Source organism: Primulina huaijiensis, chromosome 8 (assembly GCF_012295235.1).
Source record: "Primulina huaijiensis isolate GDHJ02 chromosome 8, ASM1229523v2, whole genome shotgun sequence".
Lineage (NCBI taxonomy): Eukaryota > Viridiplantae > Streptophyta > Magnoliopsida > Lamiales > Gesneriaceae > Primulina > Primulina huaijiensis.
In genome coordinates, this window is record NC_133313.1 from 15,861,108 (window position 1) to 15,883,700 (window position 22,593).

At 34.7% G+C, this 22,593-nt stretch overlaps 1 protein-coding gene across 3 annotated transcripts in view; it reads right to left on the reverse strand.

Moving 5' to 3' along the window:
• Window positions 1–13,927, reverse strand: part of LOC140982467 (protein ANTI-SILENCING 1-like) — a 16,287-nt gene extending 2,360 nt beyond the window's left edge. Inside the window, exons 1-12 of one of the 3 annotated variants that reach the window (XR_012176278.1) lie at window positions 13,778–13,927; window positions 13,001–13,397; window positions 12,135–12,303; window positions 10,292–12,003; window positions 3,181–3,213; window positions 2,653–2,742; window positions 2,172–2,250; window positions 1,838–1,928; window positions 1,277–1,385; window positions 1,027–1,143; window positions 884–942; window positions 515–589 (exon numbers count right to left, since the gene is read on the reverse strand). Coding sequence is in view for 2 of the 3 variants with exons in the window: in XM_073448979.1 (XP_073305080.1) it covers window positions 892–942; window positions 1,027–1,143; window positions 1,277–1,385; window positions 1,838–1,928; window positions 2,172–2,250; window positions 2,653–2,742; window positions 3,181–3,213; window positions 10,292–12,003; window positions 12,135–12,303; window positions 13,001–13,351 (2,802 nt within the window). In the remaining variant the exon portion in view is untranslated. Of the gene's footprint in view, window positions 1–514; window positions 590–686; window positions 943–1,026; window positions 1,144–1,276; window positions 1,386–1,837; window positions 1,929–2,171; window positions 2,251–2,652; window positions 2,743–3,180; window positions 3,214–10,291; window positions 12,004–12,134; window positions 12,304–13,000; window positions 13,398–13,777 lie in introns of those variants that run through there. The other 2 variants (XM_073448979.1, XM_073448978.1) reach the window with 2 other exon arrangements.
• Window positions 13,928–22,593: the final 8,666 nt, after the last annotated feature.

Genomic DNA, 22,593 nt, shown 5'->3' on the forward strand with positions numbered 1-22,593 from the left:
CGATACCCGGCCCGAATAGAAGAGGGAATGGAGGGATTTTTAGACCCTATTAAATAATTGGGTAATCGGGTATGGGTATTTTCGGGTTCGGGTATGGAGGCAGGTTTGATATAATCCGACCCACACCTGACCCGATTACCCGTTTAAATTAATATATATATATGTATGTATATATGTATATATATGGTAATTATATTTATTTATATTAAAGATTCATCAGTCAATCCACCGATTTTCAGAGTTTTCAATGCATATAATCATAAATTTGAAAAATTAAAGAAAACGATGCTTTGTATATTAAAAGAGAAGAAAATATATAAAACTTCATTATATATATATACACTTATTATAAAGCATGAATAATTTTTCTTATTGTTCATTTAAATAATTTTTTAAATATTCATAACTTCATTGAAACAATTTAAATTTGAAAAAATTCAATTGTATATGATAATTGGGTATTTGGGTCGGGTATGGGTATCCGATAATCCGATGGGTATGGGGATAAATTTGACAAAGTGTTCAAACTTTGTTATCAGCAATTAAAACCATAAAGCAATGTCACAGATGAGAAGAGTGTAAAAACTTCCTGCATCGGTGTAACACATAGTCGTCGTTAGAAGATTTAATAATTGATGATATATTGTGGGCATTTTCGTGGGCAAAATGCCAATGCACAATGGAAGAAAGTGAAATATAATATGATGACCAAGAGAACAATAATTTCTACGTCAGGTTGTCATATGCACACTTATTTTTTGTACACTTCAAAGCAAGATGAAAGGGAACCAAAAAGGTAAAACTGGAACGAGGATCTAATGCTAAAACCAACAGCCTATTTGACAGTTTACGAACTAAGATCTGATTGGTGAAATTTACTAACATTTGATATTATTTCACTTGGAGATTGGCCATAAGTTTCCTCGACTCCACCTTATGTAGCTGAAAAAAACACAGATGCTCAAAATTTGAATTAAACAAATGGAGAACTATTTCCAAGGTTCAGTGATCTCAAGGTGATGGTACCTCAAAAAGTTTCTGGCACCAAATATTAGATTTTGATTGTAGAAGTGACCACTCCAAAGCCATCTCATATTCAATTGTGTTTGGCTGGGAATAATGAGACGTAGACACTGCTTCTTTCTGAATAATACAAACAGAAAAAGAAAAATTGTCTAGTCATCATACTAAGAGAGAAGAAGCTGAGCCAAAATCTTCCATTCCAACACAACAAATTTCTCATTTCTTGTTTTTTTCTGAGAGATGGAGAAAGTACCATTTCCCTCTGCATTAGGCGTCTAACTTTGTCAATAGACAAGTGGCCAACAAATGATGTCTGTTTCCTAGGGTATTCAGGAAGGAGCACAGTGCAACCAACTATTGGCCTGCAAATGAAAAGAGTAAAAATTACAACTTTAGCCAAGTATGACAAATGTCTCAGAAGCCATGTGATAAATCGAATCAATGTCACATCAAAGAAAAAGGTCGCATGGACCACTTTATGTGCGCTCGGAAAAATTTTTACACTAAACACAGAGCGAACTGAGACGGGAATATTCAAGTGGGAATATTTGTTACAAGATTTACACACGTGCATAATAAATAACATAAAAAAAATGCGCGTGGCCAACAATTTTCCAATCTAATTCTTTTAGCTCTAAACAAAAACCACTAATGGCTCTAAACAAAAACCACTAATGGCATATAACATATCTATTGGATACTCAACCTCTCATAAAACAAGTATGAGTTTTTTCAAGATGTACGACAGTATTCACAGTCCAGCAGCAACATATCGTTTGATTTGCATTAACAGTATATTAACATTTTCACAAACCTCTGGTCTAGTAGCATCAAGCACTTGTCATCCAATTTTTTCAAAACCTTCTCAGCAATTTCCCTTGTATTGAATATAATGAGAGCTTGGCCTAAAAAAGAATTCACATCAATGATACACAGACATTTGATTTCACATTTTCACTGTCCTCTTAAAAAGGAATAAGTGAATAGGAGAAAAAGGAAAAAATCAAAAAAGAAGAAAGGAGCAGTATGCCACTGAATAAGCTCCATTTGTTAGTAACCCCTAAGAGAAAAAAATAATCACCAGAATCACAGTGCACCTAATGAACCATTAATGTTATGAAGCCAAACAACTCTGTTTACCAACATACCATTGTGTGGACTAGACATAGCAGTGCGCTGCACCATCTTGGCCATGCATTTTTCTTCAAATGCATGCCAAATAATTTCCTGAAATAGCACCATATAATCATCATCATCAAAGATGAACAGAATGATCGTGAAAGACAGCACAATAAGCAGAAGCAGTTAACAAAGAAAAGAAAAAAAAGGTTGATAGGTAATAACAAGCAAGAATTTTTTTAATGCTAAATTGGTGGGATAAGGTATTGAATCAGTCCAACGGACCACATGCACCATCAACTAGCAATGTTATAGGTAAGGTAGAGATTTAAAATCAGTTAAAAGAATGTTGGAAAAACTAAAATAGGCAAAAAAGCACTTATATTCGATAACTAACTGTTGATTTTTAAACTCAATGCCAGAAAGAACTGGATAACCGATAGCATAATGTGCAAGTATGCTTGGAGGTTTAGGCGAAGTATTGAATCATTCAAGACTGAATAGTCTTACCATTACATCAGCCGAAGTAAGAGTTGGATCCAAATTCTGAAGCAACACTAGTTTTCCTTCATTCTGCGCTGTAATCAAACTTTCCCAAGACTGGAGTTGGACAGTACAGAAATGAGATATTAATAAATAAATCAACATTGCCAATAACTTTGTAAATTATCATTAAAAAAATAAAACTGAAAAGGGAAATGAAAATAGATAAGCCAAGAAAAAATCATCCCTGAATTCGACTTCAGAGCAACCATTCAATTTCCTCAACCAATTTCAAATTTAACTAAACAAAAAAGGAAGGAGTAATTTGGGCAAAGACTTCCTTAACAGTCACATAATAAACTTATTGTCATCATAACTGAAATTCCAACCAATTTTTTAAATAACAACAGATAAGAGTATACAATTGCTTGCTTTGCAAAAATGTGAGTAAATCACATGAAGTAAGGATGCAGTGTCAGATAAAAACAAACATATTTCGAATTAATTTTGGCCAAAGTATGAAGAACCAGCATGTAAAGGAAAAGTGCAACTCACCAAGTTCTCCAACTTCAACCAGGTCCGCTTTTTCTGTCAGGAAACCAAAAGACACAATATTAAGAAGAAATTCAAAAAATAAAAAATCATTACCTACAGTTATTGCAAAAAGGTACACTTAGAAAATGCTACCAAGTACCCAATTCGCACGTGAAATTTGTCATTGTCATAGAGTGGAAGAACTATATTCCAAAAGAATCCCATATGGTAACAACTCTCGGTCAGTAAGGTCATAACAAACTTGCAACACTGACAAACTAAAAAATCTTTACCTCCAGTTATTGCAAAAAGGTACACTTAGAAAATGCTACCAAGTACCCAATTCGCACGTGAAATTTGTCATAGAGTGGAAGAACTATATTCCAAAAGAAATCCCATATGGTAACGACTCTCGCTCAGTAAGGTCATAACAAACTTGCAACACTCGTGGCATCCTAATTTGTCCAATGCCGATGACAGGGAGCAAGGCATTAAACTTTAAAACTAAATAGAGATTTGGATAATGCAACAGAGTGAACAAAATGAAATGTTACTGTGACAGCAACTATCTTGTACTTATCACCTGATATGTAACCACCACATTAATAGATAAAAACAAGAGTACATGAAACTAATCTGAACACAGCTTCACGGTTCAAGACCACTATATTTTAAAAGAGCTGCACATGAGAAGTAAAAAGGGTAAGAAATGGAAAATACTTATAACCAGCACAAACCAACACAAACAAGGAAGGTTTGTCTCAATCATATGAAGCTGATCTACTTCTTCATATTCAAATGCAGGTGATATTCAGCTTGAGTAATTCCAATCATATGAATCCAACTTTTAAACAGTAATGTATGAGTTAACATTGCTAAAACTATAGTGGACGCTTGAAAAATATTTCAAAAAGTCCTTCTCTGCCAAAACTACATGTTATTTTGAATCCCTCTGCCCATGCGCAATGCTAGCCCAAGAGCATTACTCAAGTTTACTTCATTATCCAGGACTGTAGTGGGTTAAGACATTATCCCATGTCAGCTATACGCATGAGATACTTTTTAGGTTAATAGTTATCCTTAGATTTGAAATTTTTCAGCAGTTGATATTGGGAACACTTTTTATTTAAAAGAATGGAGAATTGAATAAAGGAACTTTAAAAATTTTCTTTAAAATAGAGTGGACCAGGGAGATAGTACGGTTCTCTCCAAAAAGTCTCACACAAAAGAAAAATAGGTTGAAAATGGAGGAGATCGGAGCATTCTCAATATCGAGGACTCTGCAATTCATTGTCCCATGACAAGATCCATAACACGGGGCCGCGACAAATTGGCGTCAATGCTACTTGTTATGGGGGATTTCCAAGCTTTACAATAGTGGTTGAAGCTTCTATGAAGGCGTGCAAAGAGGATAAGTGTGAGGCTCAGAGCCAACAAGAGCGGAGAGTAAGCAAAGGTGCCAAGAGGTAGCACAACACAAGGAACAGTTCCTGACAGACTTCTAGGCGAAGGGAAATATGAATGAATCAATCTCACACTTGAATGAGAAGGATTCCAAGACTGTGCAGATATGGAACTTTACAGTTGAGGAAGGCTTTTAAGATTTGATAGGCGCTACTCATAACAAAGCGAAACTTCTTTTTGGGAGCTTATAACATAAAAACTGTATAGTTAAGCGTGTTTGACTTGGGACAAAAATGGGACATGCGATCCCTTATAAGTTTCCATGAGAGCGTGTGAGTAAAGACATAACACGTTAGAAAGACTCGTGTTGGTATAATGGGGATAGTAGCCGAATCTGGGACATTATAATAAGATGAGGAGTATCAACAACGAGAACCAAATGGAAAACTCAATCGTATTGGACACTACGAGGTTGAAATGGGAACCATCACCGTTTAGATTTGAAAATGTATGGCTGTCACACAATAAATTTAGAGAGTCACTTGCAGTGTTGTGGAACAGTGGGAACTCACAGGGTTGGGCAGGTTTTAAATTTATGATGAAACTCAAAGAAACAAAAAAAAAGGTCTTCATCTGGAACAAAGAGGTCTTCGGTGATCTTAATCTCAGAATTAAAGAGTTGCAAAATAAGGTCTCTCACTTAGACGCAACAGAGGCAGACGAATCTTGGTCAATCGAATTACAGGAACAGCGTCAAGATGCAAGAAGCGAGTTGGAAAGTTTTACTATTCGGAAACTGCAGATGGAAAGTCAAAAGGAAAAAGTTAAATGGATGAAAGATGGGGATCAAAACTCTAAGTTCTTCCACTCGTTGCTGAAAAATAGAAGAAACCAAGCTATGATAGACAAGATTGAGTTGGATTATGGGTCATTACTTTCAGAGGAATTAGAGATTGAGAAGGCAATCATCGATTATTACAAAATATTGTACAGAAAATATGAAGGAGATGGATCGGGTTTAGAGGGGTTGGAGTGGATGCCGTTAGATTCCATGGAGGCTGCAAAGCTGGAAGAGCCATTCTCCGAGGAGGAAATTAGTCGTGCAGTGCATCATTGTGATGGCAACAAGGCTCCGGGACCGGATGGGTTTACTCTAGCTTTCTTTCAAAAGTTGGGATACCATTAAAAATGATCTCTTGAAAGTTTTTGCTGAGTTTTTTGAAGATGGCATCGTAAACGGAATTACCAATGAAACCTACCTGTCTCTCATTCCAAAAAAGCAAGAAGCCACGAAGATCAAAGACTTTAGACCTATTAGTCTAATCACCAGTTTGTACAAAATATTGACTAAAGTTTTAACTAACAGATTGAAGGAGGTGATGAGCAAAACAGTGGCGGAGAACCAATGTACTTTCATCCATGGAAGACAAATTACAAATTGTTGCCTCATAGCCAACGAAGTCCTCGAGGAGTATAGAAGGAAAAAGAAGAATGGATGGATCTTGAAAGTAGATTTTGAAAAAGCTTATGACAATGTGGATTGGAGATTTCTAGATTTCGTGCTTGATAGGAAGGGTTTTGGAGTTGAGTGGAGGAAGTGGATCAAGGGTTGTGTCTCTAATGTGTCGTATTCAATTTTCATTAATGGGAGACAAGGGAGAAGTTCAAAGGGGCCTCATACAAGAGGACCCTTTATCCCTTTTTCTCTTTAATCTTGTGATTGATGGGCTAGGAAGATTGGTTGATCGGGCCAAGTCTACAAACGCCGTCAGAGGCCTCGAGGTTGGGAGAAACAAAGTAGAAGTTTCACACATTCAATTTGTGGACGACACTCTCTTTCTCATTCAATCTGAGCAACATTTGAAGGCCGTCGTAGAATTCCTTAATCTGTTTTGTTTAAAATCGGGGTTGAAAATTAATTTCGAGAAGAGTTCTATGCTTGGTTTGAATCATTCAGATGTTGTAGTTGATGGTGTGGCAGCGGCGATTGGTTGTAAGAAAGAACAATGGCCTATTAAGTACCTCGGAGCACCATTGGGAGGAAACCCAAAAAAATTGGAATTTTGGGGACCGGTAATTTCTAAGATGTCCAATAAGTTGGCAAATTGGAAAAAGGCATTCCTATCTAGAGGTGGTCGATTAACACTGATTCAGTCAGTGTTAAGTGCACTACCTACCTACTTTATGTCACTGTTCATGGTCCCAAACCGAGTGGCAAAGCAAATGGAAACATTGATGAGGAATTTTTTGTGGGACGGCCCTGATGGGGAGACGCATTGCCACGTTATTAACTGGACTAAGGTGTGCAAACCGAAAGACAAAGGAGGTTTGGGATTAGGTAACATCCGTCTAAGGAATAGGGCATTACTCGGGAAATGGTGGTGGAGATGCCCGGTTGAGAAATATCCTTTGTGGAAAGGAGTTGTGGGTAGCATTTATGGGTTTCAAGACAACGGTTGGGATTTAAGAGTGGCAAGAAATTCAACTTTCAAAAGCCCATGGAGGTTTATCACTCGGACCCATCCACTTTGTCAGCACTTGATTGGCTCAGTACTTAAGGGTGGGAATCTTATTCGGTTTTGGGAGGATATATGGGTGGGTTTGTGTTCTTTTAAAGAGTGTTTTCCTCGTCTTTTTCTTATCTCTCAGCCTACTAACAAACCAATTAATCATTTCTACTCAGTCTCTGATAGTCAAGGTCTTTCAGTCATTCAGTGGGATATGCGTTTCAGAAGAGGGTTGAACAATATTGTATCTCTAACTGGGGTTTTAGAATAAGTATCTTTGAGTGTGGGAGTAGGGGACGTTAAGGTTTGGTTAAGGGACTCTTCGGGTGTTTTCTCTGTTAACTCTTTCTACTCTCTTTTTTTCAACAATATTGATACTCCATCTTTCCCTTTCTACTCTCAAACTTGGAAAGTACCGATCCCACAAAAGGTGAAAGTGTTCTCTTGGATTGTTGCGTTGGGCAAATTGAAGACGAGTGACAAAATGCAGAAAAGAAATCCGACTAATTCTTTATGTCCCCAGTGGTGCGTTTTGTGTAAGAACAATGAGGAAAATCAAGATCACCTACTGATTCACTGCTCTTTTACAAGACATTTATGGATTAAGGTCATGCAACACCTGGGATTGGAATGGACCTTTCCTCTCAATTCAAGAGACACGTTCGTTATGGAGCACGGTTACCTCAAGGGAAAGGGCCTCAGAAACTTTTGGTGCAATATTATTCACGGCTTATTTTGGTCGATATGGCTGGAGCGCAATAACAGAGTTTTCAACGACATAGAAGAGTCTTCAGAGAATTTGTGGGAGATAATTAAACTCAAAGTCGCGAGATGGACACTAACCATATCCTCGTTTCAACACTTACTATTAGCAGATCTTGTTAGGGATTGGTGTTTTATTTGTTCTTGACTTGCTCCTAGATTTAATTTCTCGTCGTGGATCGTGGATCGCTCATCCACTACGCATTGTAAACTTTTGATATTTAGTATTAATAAAATAGTTTCTTATCAAAAAAAAAAGAGATGGTATAGTACCAGTCAAGGGCTATACCGTCAGCAACAACAAGAACTCGTAATGGCGAGGTTTGGGAACGACACTTGTATGAGCCCAAATACTCAAAACAGATTTCCCTTGTTATGGACAATCAGATCCACAGGGATGGGTCTTCAAGGAAAAGATTTTCCCAACACCGATGCACTCTGAAGGAGGACAAACTGGAGTTAGCCTATTTCCACCTCATAGAGGATGGTCAATTATTTATGGTTCTTCAAATTAGAACAAGATTGGTCCGAATTGTAATGGGAAGAATTCAAAACCCTGTGGAACTTAGGCGTTCTAAAATTTGGCCTAGGCGCCGGCCGACCGCAATGAAAAATTGCAAATCAGCCATCCTAGGCGGGCATTAGGGTGGTAGTCTGGGGAAGAACAATTGTACCTTTTATAACCATTGTCATAGGGACTCCGACTTCTGAAACTACGGCCATGGCCACGTGTGTGGTTAGGGCTCTGGCTCTGGCTGTAGCTTCATTTGCACAAGCCGTGTTGACGTTATTCGGGATAATAACCAAGATTTTGGCGGCGGTGGTGTTCTGGAATTTTATGGCAGATGAGATTCTAGACTTGATGAGATTCGAGGAGATCCGAATGATTGGAAACAGATGGGAGATCTAGAGTCGGGTGTACCTCCTATCAAATGACGATTTTTTGCCAAATCTTTGAAAAATGATAGCGTCCTTTAATTTCTATTGAAAGCGCTACTTGGTTTTTTTTCTAAGTTAGAATGAAAAATACTAATATACAAGCATTTACGTAAAAATGGACCTAGTCCCCGCCTAGGCACCAGTCTGGAGCCTGACTAGCTCCTAGCAAATTTTAAAACCTTGATATTAAGGAACCGGTCTAGTGACTCCCTCCACTGGTGAAGGACTACCAATCACAATTTGAGCAATTAACGAGGGCCAATCAGTTATCGGTAGATCGGCTACATATTTTTATAACTGGATTAGGATTACAAGAGTATATTGTGGTACTAGTCGAGCTTCAACACCCCCGAGCCTAACTAGATCCATGAGCCTTGCAAGGATCTATGAGAAAACCTTTATCTGAATGATAGAACCACCAAACTTCACAAGGACCATTAGCAATCCATCACACCCACAATACATTAAGAGCTTAGACATGAAGGTAATGGAAGAATGATGGAACCACGGGATCTATTTCAATGACGAGTAGCACCCCTCATTTTTACTTGTAAACAAACACAATACTCGAGAGGGAAATAATGCCATGAACACTGAAATTGCTTCTGCAAGAGGCTATCCCCCAAGAGATAGAACTCTGGTGTACTTCATTTTCTAGGACTATAGTCGGTTTTCTATTTCTGATATAGATTATCCCACACGATCTATAACAACGAGATAATATTTAGGTCAATAATTATCCTTGGAATTTGAATTTCTTTCTTCATTGATTAATATTAGGAAGACTTCGTATTTGTAAAGAAGCAGGAAAATTTAGTAAAGAAATAATCTTAAACATAGTTATTTAGGACACAAGGCGCACTAAAGCGCTAGGGTACCTTGGAGTCCGAGGCGCAAGACAAAGCGCACGCTTTATCAAAGTAAAGCGCATTTAACATAAATTTTAAAATTCAATATATATAAAGTGATTTAAACTATAATGTTACATAAATTAAATATTTTTCATAAAGATAGCAAACATTACAAATAAAAATTCATTAATAGATAATGTAACGTAAATCATAACCAGGAAAAAAATTTTAATCGTGTAAAGTTCATTAGTAAATCATCAATTCATAGTATATTAAAAAAAACTTCAACTATCTAAATCATCAAATTCCTCAACGTCTGCAACTATATCATCATCATCAAAAACAATGATGAGTCATGAGAGTAGAAGAAATTAGATTAAAAGTTTGTATAAAGGATTACAGTATCATCTAAATAATCAAATTCTTCATCATCCTGCTCGACTATCATCATCATCGTAAACGAAGGAAGATTATAGTAAAGGTTTGAATAAAGGACTTGTGAACTTTCTATTAAAAGAGTCTTGCATAAATGAGTGACAAGTTGGTGCATTTAGCACTTCAAGAATGATAACAAATGGTGCAGGAGGGACCCTGCGTTATTCAAGAGACGGACAAGTGACAAAATATGAAATCACAAGATAGAACTTAGAAATTCTTGTTCCAACTTACGTTTATCGGCCTTGGACTGACTTCAAATATTTCACCTTCATCTTTTCCACCCTTATTATAATGAATTTCCTCTTTCGGAATTTGAAAGACAACATTTTTATTTAACTTGGAAGTCTTTCTCGACCCATCAAGTTTCGCTTTCTTGGAAGCACCTTCTATGATACATGAATCTTTAGCCAATGTTAAATCCTTTCTCTTGCAAGCACCGTGTGCATGATTTGTCCTTGCTTGTCCAATTCCACAACTTTTCTCCTTCATTTTTGGAATAACTTCCATATTATTTACTTTATCTGAATTGTGATCAAGTTTTGCTTCCTTGGAAGGACCGTCTCCAAGACACAAATCTTCCATTGAGGATAAATCTTCTCTCTTAAAAGAATCATGCCCGTGTTTCATTTCTCCATTTTGCGGATAAACACGTGTCTTTGACAATTGACTTGTAATGTCACTTGAGAGTTTGATATGTTTAGCAACTTGTCCATGTCTTTCAAAAACCTCATTACTTTTATTTTTCGACACTTCATCAACTAAAATATCATTGATTCTTGAAGACTCTCCTCTAGAAGCATTCAAAAATTTAGTTGATTCCAAATTCTTTTGATGGGAGGAAAAACTGGTAACATGATCAGATTCCAAAGTTTTCGGACTGGTAGTTCGCACATCCAATATCTTTTCATTCAAATTAGTTGAGCTTTTTGCCGGTTTCAAATCTTTTCTTAGTCCCCCATAATCTTTACCAATTTCGAATTTCCGTTCTCCATCAACTGAAATAGCACCGTTTGCTTGCATCTCTGGAATATTTCTAGAAATGATCGAACAGGGCACACTAGTTTCACCATTGTTTTTGGATGATTTGTCACTAAGTTTTCCTCTCTTCAAACATGTATCATCGATGTTTTCAACACAGGAAACATTTTTATTACCTATGTTACTTATTGCCTCTCCATCTTCACTAGAACTCGCATCAACTTTTCCTCTCTTCAAAGATGTATCATTCAAAAAAAGGGATTTCGTATTAGATGGCACTCTTTCCCCAAGACAAGTGTTCTTCAAAGGAGACTTCGTGCAGTTCACCTTCTTGTTCTCAACGTTAACTCGGCACCCATCATTTTTATCATTTGAAGAAATTTTATTCTTGACGGTGCTTATAGCTTGCCGACATTTGCTAGAATTCAAATCAATATTTTTTTCATTGTCCTTCAAAGACATGTCATCAAACATTCCTCTCCTCAAAGAAGTACCATTCCAACCACGGGATTTCATTGACTTCACATTCTCTTCAAATTGAACATGTTTCAAATGAGACTTTCTTTCTTTCACCTTGTCCATCTCCGCTTTTGTTTTGCACCCAACAATGTTACCACCTGAATCACTTCTATTATCTATGATATTTGTAGCCGCTTTATCTTCACTAGAATTCACATTGACATTAACACATTTCCCTCCAGATGTTCGTTCCTTGATAAATGATCCATTCTCCACATCACAAGGCAATTCTTCTTGAGCTATGTCTTGCTTTACATTTGTATCATTGATTCTTGCCGTATGATTGCAATCTACGTTTGAATGTAGACTTATGTTTGGTGAGTTTGCACTCACAAACGTCTCGGTGCCTTTAAAGGCAATAGCATTTCTTGCGTCATGTTCGTTCGATTTGAATTTTGGACTACTTAGAGTCCTTAAACTCTCTTTTCTGTTAAACACGAAATCAACTGTAGAAACAACGACAAAGTCAAAGGTTCATAAGCATCTCAAACAACTAAACTCACCGTAGTTAAGATTAAAACCTTAAAATTTTCCGACCAAATAATTAAAAGCAAAATGTAAAATACAATGTAGTTACCTTTAAGTTCGCCAATAGTATCACTAAATTGATCCAATATTATGTAGTTTTGGACATCAAAAATTCGGTAAAATACATGATCGGCCATTTTTTCCTCGTCCTCAGTAAGTTTTGGATTTCTCTCATCAGTTGAAATGCAAACAACATTGCATTTACCAACAATAGCTTCCTAATTCAAGAAATGAGCACATGGATTGTTAGTGGATAATAACACCACCTTAAAGTAACTACTGCATTTCATTAATTATTAAAAAAATATTTGACTAAATTTATTTAAAACAACTTACATGCTTTAAATTCTTTAAGATTTTTTTGAAAATGATAATATATTTTAAGAGCTTATAAAAAGTTTGGGATCTTACAAGTTAAGATGTTTAGATAAAATAAGATAAAAAAGTTTAAAATTGTTGATATGGATAATATCATTTTTTATCATGATTTACCAAAAAGGACATGATACTATGAAATTAATGCAAATATTTATTTTTTAATATCTATTATGTGTAAAAATTGTTTTTTATTAATTATTATGCTAATTATCATAATTATGACTATATTTATTTTCATTATTACTATAATAATGATAATTATTTTAACATATTACTAGTAGTTTTGCACACACGTGTATGCAAAATAGTGTATAAAAGATAAATTTATTTATTTTAATTCATATTTTTATTTTTTACGATTTAACTAAATTAGAAAAAAATTACAAAAATGCATATATATATAAGAAAGAAATAAAATAAATTTATAAATTATGGTATGATCTAGGTAAAGCAAAAATGGTTTCATGTCCCACACAACAATTAATTAGTTTAAGGAAAAAAACACAAACAAAATCGAAAATCGAAAATAATAATTACCAGAGGATTGATGTTCACAAGACCTATGCCACAGCCAGAAGCCAAAAATAACTCTCTTTCAACCACCTCGGTATCTCCTAAATAATAAAGAATTTCCGAGGGTCGAAAAAACCATTGAACCCTTATCTTCTTCGACTTGTTGGCTTCTTCCCAAATTCCAACAAGCTTTCCAATACAGGGAGGTCGTTCATATTCCACTTGCAAATAAACTGAGTCATACAATGAGTACTCCACACCCTCATAAACGAATGATTCATAAAAATGTATATCTCTGTATCTCTTTCCTCCCTCTTTTTCCTTCAACCATTTAAATTCAGGTTCCTCACGTTTGTCTACTTCGAGATGAGACATGACTTCCAAGTTCCAACTAACAATGGGGTCCTCTAACCTAATGAATCTAACCAATCACAAAAAAAGAAATATCAAACACTTGTGAAATTCAATATAATTGATACTGTATGCCACGCCAGACAATTCTTGAACTGCTATAATTTTAAAACTAAATCATGCACAAACCCAACATATAAAAGTAAATATAAAAAAAAAACCGTACTAAAATCAAAAATTGCAAGGCGCTTAGAGTGATAAACATAAACACGACGAAGTATGGATAAAAATCGACGAGTGGAAACAAAAAGTTCATCGCAATCGTCAATAAAGAACTGAACGAGAGGGAGAACTAAAACCCTACTCAAAAAATTAAATCAGAGCATGAGGCCCCTCGAAACAAATCGCTAGCAAGCAAGACAATTTACGAAGAAAAAATGTCGGGTAGACCTTCATTGATTGCAGCGTTCCGAGAAACCCTAGCCGCGGAAGTTCATCAAATCGCTAGGGCAATTTTCGCCTTGTTGAGGTCTTTTATAAGGAATTTTTTGCCAAATTTTGGAAGAATTGCAGTTTGGTCCGCTAGGGCAGACGCTTGGTTTCACAATGAAGGGGCGATTGCAATAAATCAATTGTTTGTGTCATTTTGTAATTTTTCGTAAAATATTTCTAATCTCATAAATGTTAACTAATTTTGGGAAAACTTTCAATATAATATATAATGAAAAAAAAAACTCGATTATGAAGTATTTAATAAGATGAAAACAATTTCAAGAGTATCCAAATTTAATTACAAGATTTGCTTCAATCTTATATAAATTTAATTAATGGAGCAAACTTGAGGGAAATTATGGGAAAATGGAGTGGATCGTGGCTTATTTTTTAAAAAAAAGATATACAAGTTAATTTACATAAATGTCCTTTTATTTAAATATAAATACACCATTAACTTAAACTATTAACATTAAATCCATCTATCTCATTCAGTCGACTCCAAACTAGGTTTTTCGTTTTTCTTCCATCGACCTCCTTTCATTTCCTTTCTGACGACGATTCTCAATGTAAATCGTCTTTTTCTTCCCATCAATTCTCGATGCAGATCCTTCCAATCTAAGCAAACTCAATCGAACAACTTCGATTTATTGCTTTTGTTTATTCGACTCGCTTGAAGAAGAAAGGGTCGACCCAAAAACCGTAGACCAAAATTTTGATCTAACCAACATTTTACTTGGGTCGACCTACAATGTTGGGTAGACCAAAGCTTTTGCTTGGGTCGACCAAGCTATAAAATGTTGGGTGGACCCAAAATTTGGTCTATCCAACATCGATCAAGCTTGGGTCGATCCAGTGCTTGTTTGTGTATCCGAGTTCAGATATTTTTTAGCGTGTAATATGTTTGATAATCATTGGACATTGTATTGATCTTTTAATTATTGGATATTTTATCGATCTTTTTAATTTCGATTTAAGTATTTATAGTGGAATTTTGTTGTTGGTCAGTTTTTGGGTCGACCATGGTGATTTCTGGGTCGATCATGTTACTTCAGGGTCGACCTTGTTGATATTTGGGTCGACCATGTTGATCTCTCGGTCGACCAATGTTGATTTTGAGTCGATCAAGGTTGCTTTTGTGTCGACCCTTTTTCTAACACATGAATCCATATATTTGACAAATATGACCGATAATTACTTAATTTTGACGGATAATTACACAATTTTGACCAGTGTTGCATGTTTTTAACATATGAATCACATAATTTCACAATTATGTTCTATAATGTTACATGATTATGTTACATGTTATGACATATGAGTCACAATTTCACAACTATGTTACATGTGTTTTGACATATAAGCCACAATTTCACAATCATGTTATATGTTTTAACATATGAATCACAATTTCACAATTATGTTACATGTTTTAACATATGAAGCATAATTTCACAATTATGGTACATGTTTTAACATATGAATCACAATTTTCACAACTATGCTATATGTTTTAATATATGAACCAAAAATTCACAACCAACTATATTACATGTTGTTTTAACATATGAATCACAATTTTACAACTATGTTACATGTTTTACTATATGAATCACAATTTCACAATTATGTTACATGTTTTTAACTTATGAATCACAATTTCACAAGTATGTTATATAATATTACGTGTTTTAACATATGAATCACATATTTAGCTGGGTCGACACAAAGTAGACCTTGTTGTTTTTGGGTCGACCCTCGTTGCTTTGTTTTTGGGTCGACCCAAAGGTATATGCTACAAAATTTAACAAAAAGTAAGAGAATAAGATAATTAGAGTAGATAAAAATTAATAATAATAATAATAATAATAATAATAATAATAATAATAAACCTGGCATAATTATGGGTTCTTCTTGGTCAACCAAAATTATGTTGGTCGACCAAGAAGAATTTCTTCTTGATTTGGTCGATCAAGAATTCTTCTTTGGTCGATGAAGAAGAATCTTTGGTTCTTGATTTGGTCGATCAAGAATTCTTCTTTGGTCGATCAAGAAGAATCTTTGGTCGATCAAGAATTCTTCTTGGTCGACAAAATACCAACAAAATTTTGGTCGACCAAGAAAATTAATCTTGGTCGACCCATAATACTTGGTCGACCAATTCTTCTGGGTATTTTTCTCAAAGTAGATTTTGGGTCGACTAAATTGGTTTTGGGTTGACAGATCCCAATATGGGAAAAAATGGTAGATGACTCGTAAATTTTAATTGGGGGAAGATGTGTGTCGACCGAGAAGAAAAAGAAGAGGATAATTAATTAAGTTAAAGAGTTTAATTGCAGTTAAGGTAATAATCAAAAGTCAACTCCTTGTTTCTAAAAAAAAGTCAAAGTTCTTGTTTTTTAAATATTTTTTGTCTCACTCCTACTTTTTAATTGGCCCCAAACTTGATCGTGTCCTTCTAAGAACACAAAACAATCTATATATAGAAGGAAGAGCCGGACATGAAACTCCGGATTCCAACAAAAAATATAAATAGTACAATACTTAATAAAAGCCAATAGTAACAGAGTTACATAACTCAAAAGTCTATAGTGATATTCCACTAATTTTGTCATTATTAAATATGAATATTTTAATCATCTTTAATATTGTCTTTTATTAAAAATTTTAAATTTTCAAATATATCACTAATATGAAAGAAATTGAGAATATCTTCATCTGGATTTTGAGCATTCTGTATTTGTATTAAATGGATGAATGATTTTCAATTGATTCAGAAGCCATAGATTTATCTGATTTGGAGTCTGAACATCCAATATTCTTATAAAGAACTTTCTTCATCTCTTCAATATAGACTTCTATCATTTTCTCTTTGGAATAGATATCAGAATATTTCTAAGTAAGAATCTTGAACGGACTCGTTGAATCTTGTTCTTTTTCTTGTTGTTTATTAAAATCTTTTTGATATAAAGAAATTTTTTCATCCATATGTTGAAGAGTTTCGAAGCCAAAAGGTTTTCCTAAGTCAGGGTCATCCCTTAACAATTTGTCCCAAAATTTTGAGGAACTAACCCTCCATAAGCAGGGGATGCCTTCATCAGTATAATCAAATTCAGGTTGTCATCTCCATATTCATGGGATACCAAATTTCATAAAGAATAAACATAAAGTCTTTCTATCGATCTAATGTTCTGAAAATGATTTTTTTATATTTGGAGAAATATTTAACCAAGTATTCATTGGTTTTATGAAAACTTTTGGCAAAATTTTTGCCGATGGACCAAATATTTCCACTATGTTAAAAATCAATTAAATACTGGGTAATGGAAAACATTTTTACAGATTTTTAAAAACCATGTATGTTTTCGTTTTTCGTTTTCATATAATAGAGTTTTATTAAAACTCTCAATATAACCCCAAAAACTAAATTTAAAATTCATTTGGTGATTTTGGGAATTAATATTTTTTTCTACTAATGGAGATATATCTCATTATTCAATAGATATAATCTTTTTATAATAAATTTTGAGAAGTTATAACTTCCTTTCTATTGAGTATTACTGTAAAAATTAGTTAAATATCTTTCCATGATAGTCCATGGAGTTTTTCCCCATTGGATATCTTTAATGATATTAGCATATGATGCTTCAGACTGATAATCTGTATTATTTCTCTGTTTCTGTTTCAGGAATTCTTGAAATTCATTGTATAACGAATCATTTTGCTCAGTATTATTAGCTGATGAACTAGAAATGTCTTAGGGTATAACCCTCTGTTTTCAATGTTGAGCAATAATATTAGGGGGTTTTGCCCTACCACTTCTTCCTTTATAAGAGGAATCTCCTCTTCCTCGAGAACTCATATCTGTAAATAAAAACATTAAGATAAATATTCACTGGTTAAGAAATCTGGCAAGTGATTATCTTCACCTTTCTTATAAATAATATCAAAATCAAAAGGAGTTCAATGAGTCTGTCATCTTGCAAACATTTGCTTAGAAACATAATGTTTAAAGTCTTTCATAAACATAAATTTTGCAGATTTACAATCAGTTTTTATAATAAACTTTTGATTATATAAATCATTTTGAAATTTTAAAATACATCTAAAAATAGCTAAAATTTCTTTAGCTACTAATAATTTTTCTGGGCATTATTACATTTTCCAGAATAAAATCTAATGAGATATTCTTGTTTAGTTTTTGAATCTATTTGTTTTAAAATACCTTCAAACCTATATCAGAAACATAAGTTTCAACAATTTCATCCCATTGGGGATTTGCAAGCATAAGACAATGAAGATTTTTAACATTTTCTTTAATGTTTTTAACAACTTTGGTATGTTTATTTGACCAAGGTAAATGATTTTTCTTCAATCTATCATATAAGATAGCTGAATCCTCAATAAGATTATTAATATAAGGAGAAATAAAATTTAAACTTCCTAAAAATCTTTGTAACTGAGTTTTATCAGTTATTGACGGATCGTGTGCTCGGCACCTTAAGGGTGCTTTCAACACAATAAATCAATGAGCTGCAATAGCTCGTGTTCTAAGAATGTATATATCGATGAATTAGATCAAGTTTGGTATTAAACCAGGCAGAAAACACTTGAAATAATCCTTCGTTAAGAAAACTGATATGTTTTATATACTGTGCAACTGAAGAACTGAATTTACGGGAAAATCAGTTAGAGCTTATATCAGTTCAGTTATGGACAGAACCATAACTGAACTGATATCAACTGGACTGATCAAATCAATTAAGAACAAAACAAGCAGTTATACAGTTAAAAGACACAGGATATGTTTATGGATGTTCGAAGACTCAACTGCTCCTACGTCACCCCTTCTACCTCCACGAGTAGGATACACTAGAATACTTAGATTTATACAATACCTTGTACAAATCCTACACAGCTTAGGACTTGCCCACTGCCTAACTGAACTCTTAGTCTAGACTGAAGGCAACACCTTTCAGCCAATACTTCTTTAATGTCTATGTGTCAAAGACTACATACACAAGTTTATTGTCTTTGTGCAAGACTGTAGTTTGGGTGGTGGTGTGTGCGTGTGTGTGAGAACTGAACAATGAACACTCCCCGAAAGTGTTCTCAGACACTGAGGGAAATAAGCTTCTAATCTAAGCTGATATAACTTTGAAGTGTTCCCTCACTACTGGGCTGATTGCTTCTTGTAAGCTGATATGCAATATGCGTGCCCTCTCTTCTTTTCTTGTGTTATCTCTTCTAACCACACTGTGTATATGGTTCTTCTTGAGTCTTCACTGATCTTCTATTTATAGGCGCGAAGCTTGATTGTATAGTGAGACTCAATTATTGTATCCGTTGCATTTTGAATTTGTTCTTTGGAATCCATTCCGGAGCTTTTGGCTTTAAGCTTCTGATGCAACGTTCATAAATGTACTATGATAGTACAGTTGCTTTTGTGCCTTTGCGCACAGCTGTAATCCATTAAGTAAGCTTGTCGAATGCCGCAACTGGTATGCACCTAACTGAAGTTCTAAACTGGTCAATTGAACTGGTCTTGTTGCGGTGAGGTGAAATCAGTTGGCTCTTCAGCTTAACTGATTTTACTGATTCAGTTGAACTGGTCAACTGGACTCTTTATCAGTTGGACTGCTCTTACGATTCATCAGTTTAGCTGGTCAGTTCGTGCGATCAGTTAGCGATTTCAGTTAGCATCTCGATCGCTTCAGTTTTGGCTCGTAAACTGATCATTTCAGTTTCAGCTATCTGCGCACTAAGGTGGGTTATTAGAAACAAAATAACAAGTTTTGTTAACATTAAAATTAAGCAAAAATTGCGAACTTGAAAAGTTCCAACAATCTCCCCCTTTTTGATGCTCACAAAACTTGAACAGTTAAAGCGATAAAAACTAAAAAAATTTCATTTTGGAGGATGACATATTTAAAATCAGTTTTAAAAGAAAAAACTTCCCCTCAATAACTGAATTTAAAAGACGGGTTAAAACATTTTTAAAACATTTTTCAGTTTGAGGGAAAAGAAAACTCCCCCTCAAGAACTGAATTAAAAACTCTCCCTTAAAAATATAATCAGTCATGCGATTTTAAAATATTTTCAGCAGCAATTATCTTTCAAGCAGTTAAGGTTACACAAAAACTGGAAATATCAGTTCAGTTATATTTAAACGAACTGGATAACTCGATGTTTATTTAATCAAATAAACTCTCTTGGATTATAATTAAGCGCATCAGTTATGTAAGGGAAAAATGCTATTACACTTAGCTGAATTTTAAACAACATCAGTTATCAATCAGTTTACATATAGTAGAACTAAATGTACCAACTACTGGTCGCCTTGAATGCTTGATATGCTGCATAGTCTTGAATTTCTTTGTCAGATGAACAGCTAGCTGCTATGAACTTGACTTCTGTGCTGGCTAACTAGTCTAGCTGATGCAAACTGGACTCAACTGATTGCTGAACCGCATTGATCATCTCTTCTGATATGATATGGCAGTTAAGCGGCGGCATACTGCTGATGATTAACCTCCCAATCATCCAACATTTCAGCTGTTAGTTGGGCTTCATCTGCTAATCAGTTGAACTGGTAGGTTGGCAACTGAAGACTTTTCTATAGATCAGTTTTGTTGTTCTTCTGTCAGTTGAACTCAAAACCCTGCAAGCTGCTTAAACAGCAAATTTGCGGAGTCGATTGAAGTGGCTACGATGTTACTTGCAAAGCCAATGCACTCTTCTCCAATAAACGCATGATATATAAAATTTTTAAAAGGGTTTTGAAAACCATTTTAAACACCATCTTAAAATACATTTTAAAATATCAATTTTCAAATGTCCTTCTTAGAACAACTTGCTCTGATACCAATTGACGGATCGTGTGCTCGGCACCTTAAGGGTGCTTTCAACACAATAAATCAATGAGCTGCAATAGCTCGTGTTCTAAGAATGTATACATCGATGAATTAGATCAAGTTTGAAATTAAACCAGGCGGAAAACACTTGAAATAATCCGTTAAGAAAACTGATATGTTTTATATACTGTGCAACTGAATAACTGAATTTACGGGAAAATCAGTTAGAGCTTATATCAGTTCAGTTATGGACAGAACTGAACTGATATCAACTGGACTGATCAAATCAATTAAGAACAAAACAAGCAGTCAGACAGTTAAAAGACACAGGATATGTTTATGGATGTTAGGACACTCAACTGCTCCTACGTCACCCCTTCTACTTCCACGGGTAGGATACACTAGAATATTTAGATTTATACAACACCTTGTACAAATCCTACACAGCTTAAGACTTGCCCACTGCCTAACTGAACTCCTAGTCTAGACTGAAGGCAGCACCTTCCAGCCAACACTTCTTTAATGTCTATGTGTCAAAGACTACATACACAAGTTTATTGTCTTTGTGCAAGACTGTAATTTGGGTGGTGGTGTGTGCGTGTGTGTGAGAACTGAACAGTGAACACTCCCCGAAAGTGTTCTCACACACTGAGGGAAATAAGCTTCTAATCTAAGCTGAAATAACTTTGAAGTGTTCCCTCACTACTGGGCTGATTGCTTCTTTTAAGCTGATATGCAATATGCGTGCCCTCTCTTCTTTTCTTGTGTTCTATCTTCTAACCACACTGTGTATATGGTTCTTCTTGAGTCTTCACTGATCTTCTATTTATAGGCGCGAAGCTTGATCGTACAGTGAGACTCAATTATTGTATCCGTTGCATTTTTAATTTGTTCTTTGGAATCCATTCCGGAGCTTTTGGCTTTAAGCTTCTGATGCAACGTTCATAATTATACTGTGATAGTACAGTTGCTTTTGTACCTTTGCGCACAGCTGTAATCCATTAAGTAAGCTTGTCGAATGCCGCAACTGGTCTGCACCTAACTGAAGTTCTAAACTGGTCAGTTGAGCTGGTCTTGTTGCGGTGAGCTGAAATCAGTTGGCTCTTCAGCTTAACTGATTTTACTGATTCAGTTGAACTGGTCAGCTGGACTCTTTATCAGTTGGACTGCTCTTACGATTCATCAGTTTAGCTGGTCAGTTCGTGCGATTTCAATTAGCATCTCGATCGCTTCAGTTTTGGCTCGTAAACTGATCATTTCAATTTCAGCTATCTGCGCACTAAGGTAGGTTATTAGAAACAAAATAACAAGTTTTGTTAACATCAAAAAAATTAAGCAAAAATTGCGAACTTGAAAAGTTCCAACATTTATAATATCATGAAATTTTGAACCAAATGCAATGCTTCTTTGAATAGGAATAATATTTTCTTTTTCAAATTATATGACCAAGAAATCTAATATTAGTTTGAAACAAAATCATTTTGGATTTTGATATAACAAGGCCATTTTGAATAACAATATTTTTAAACATATCTAAATGTTTAAAATGTGTTTCAATATCATTTGAGAATACTAAAATATCATTTATATAAACAATTATAAAATTGCTATAAGAATAAAAAAAAAAATCATTCATGATTTGTTAAAATTCTGAAGGGGCATTGAAGGATCGTTTGCTGGGCACATTGAGGTGCTTCAAACAAAATATTCTCCAATAAGCTGCAATAGCTCGTGTTTTAAGAATGTTAACACCGATGAATTAAATCGAGTTTGGTATAAAACCAAGCGGAAGAAACTCGAAGTAATCCTTCAAAAAGAAAGCTGTTAATATTAGAAAATATTTTAACTTATGTAAACTGAATAACTGAAAAGCAAATGATCAGTTGTCGTATATATCAGTTCAGTTGTAGTAAGAACTGA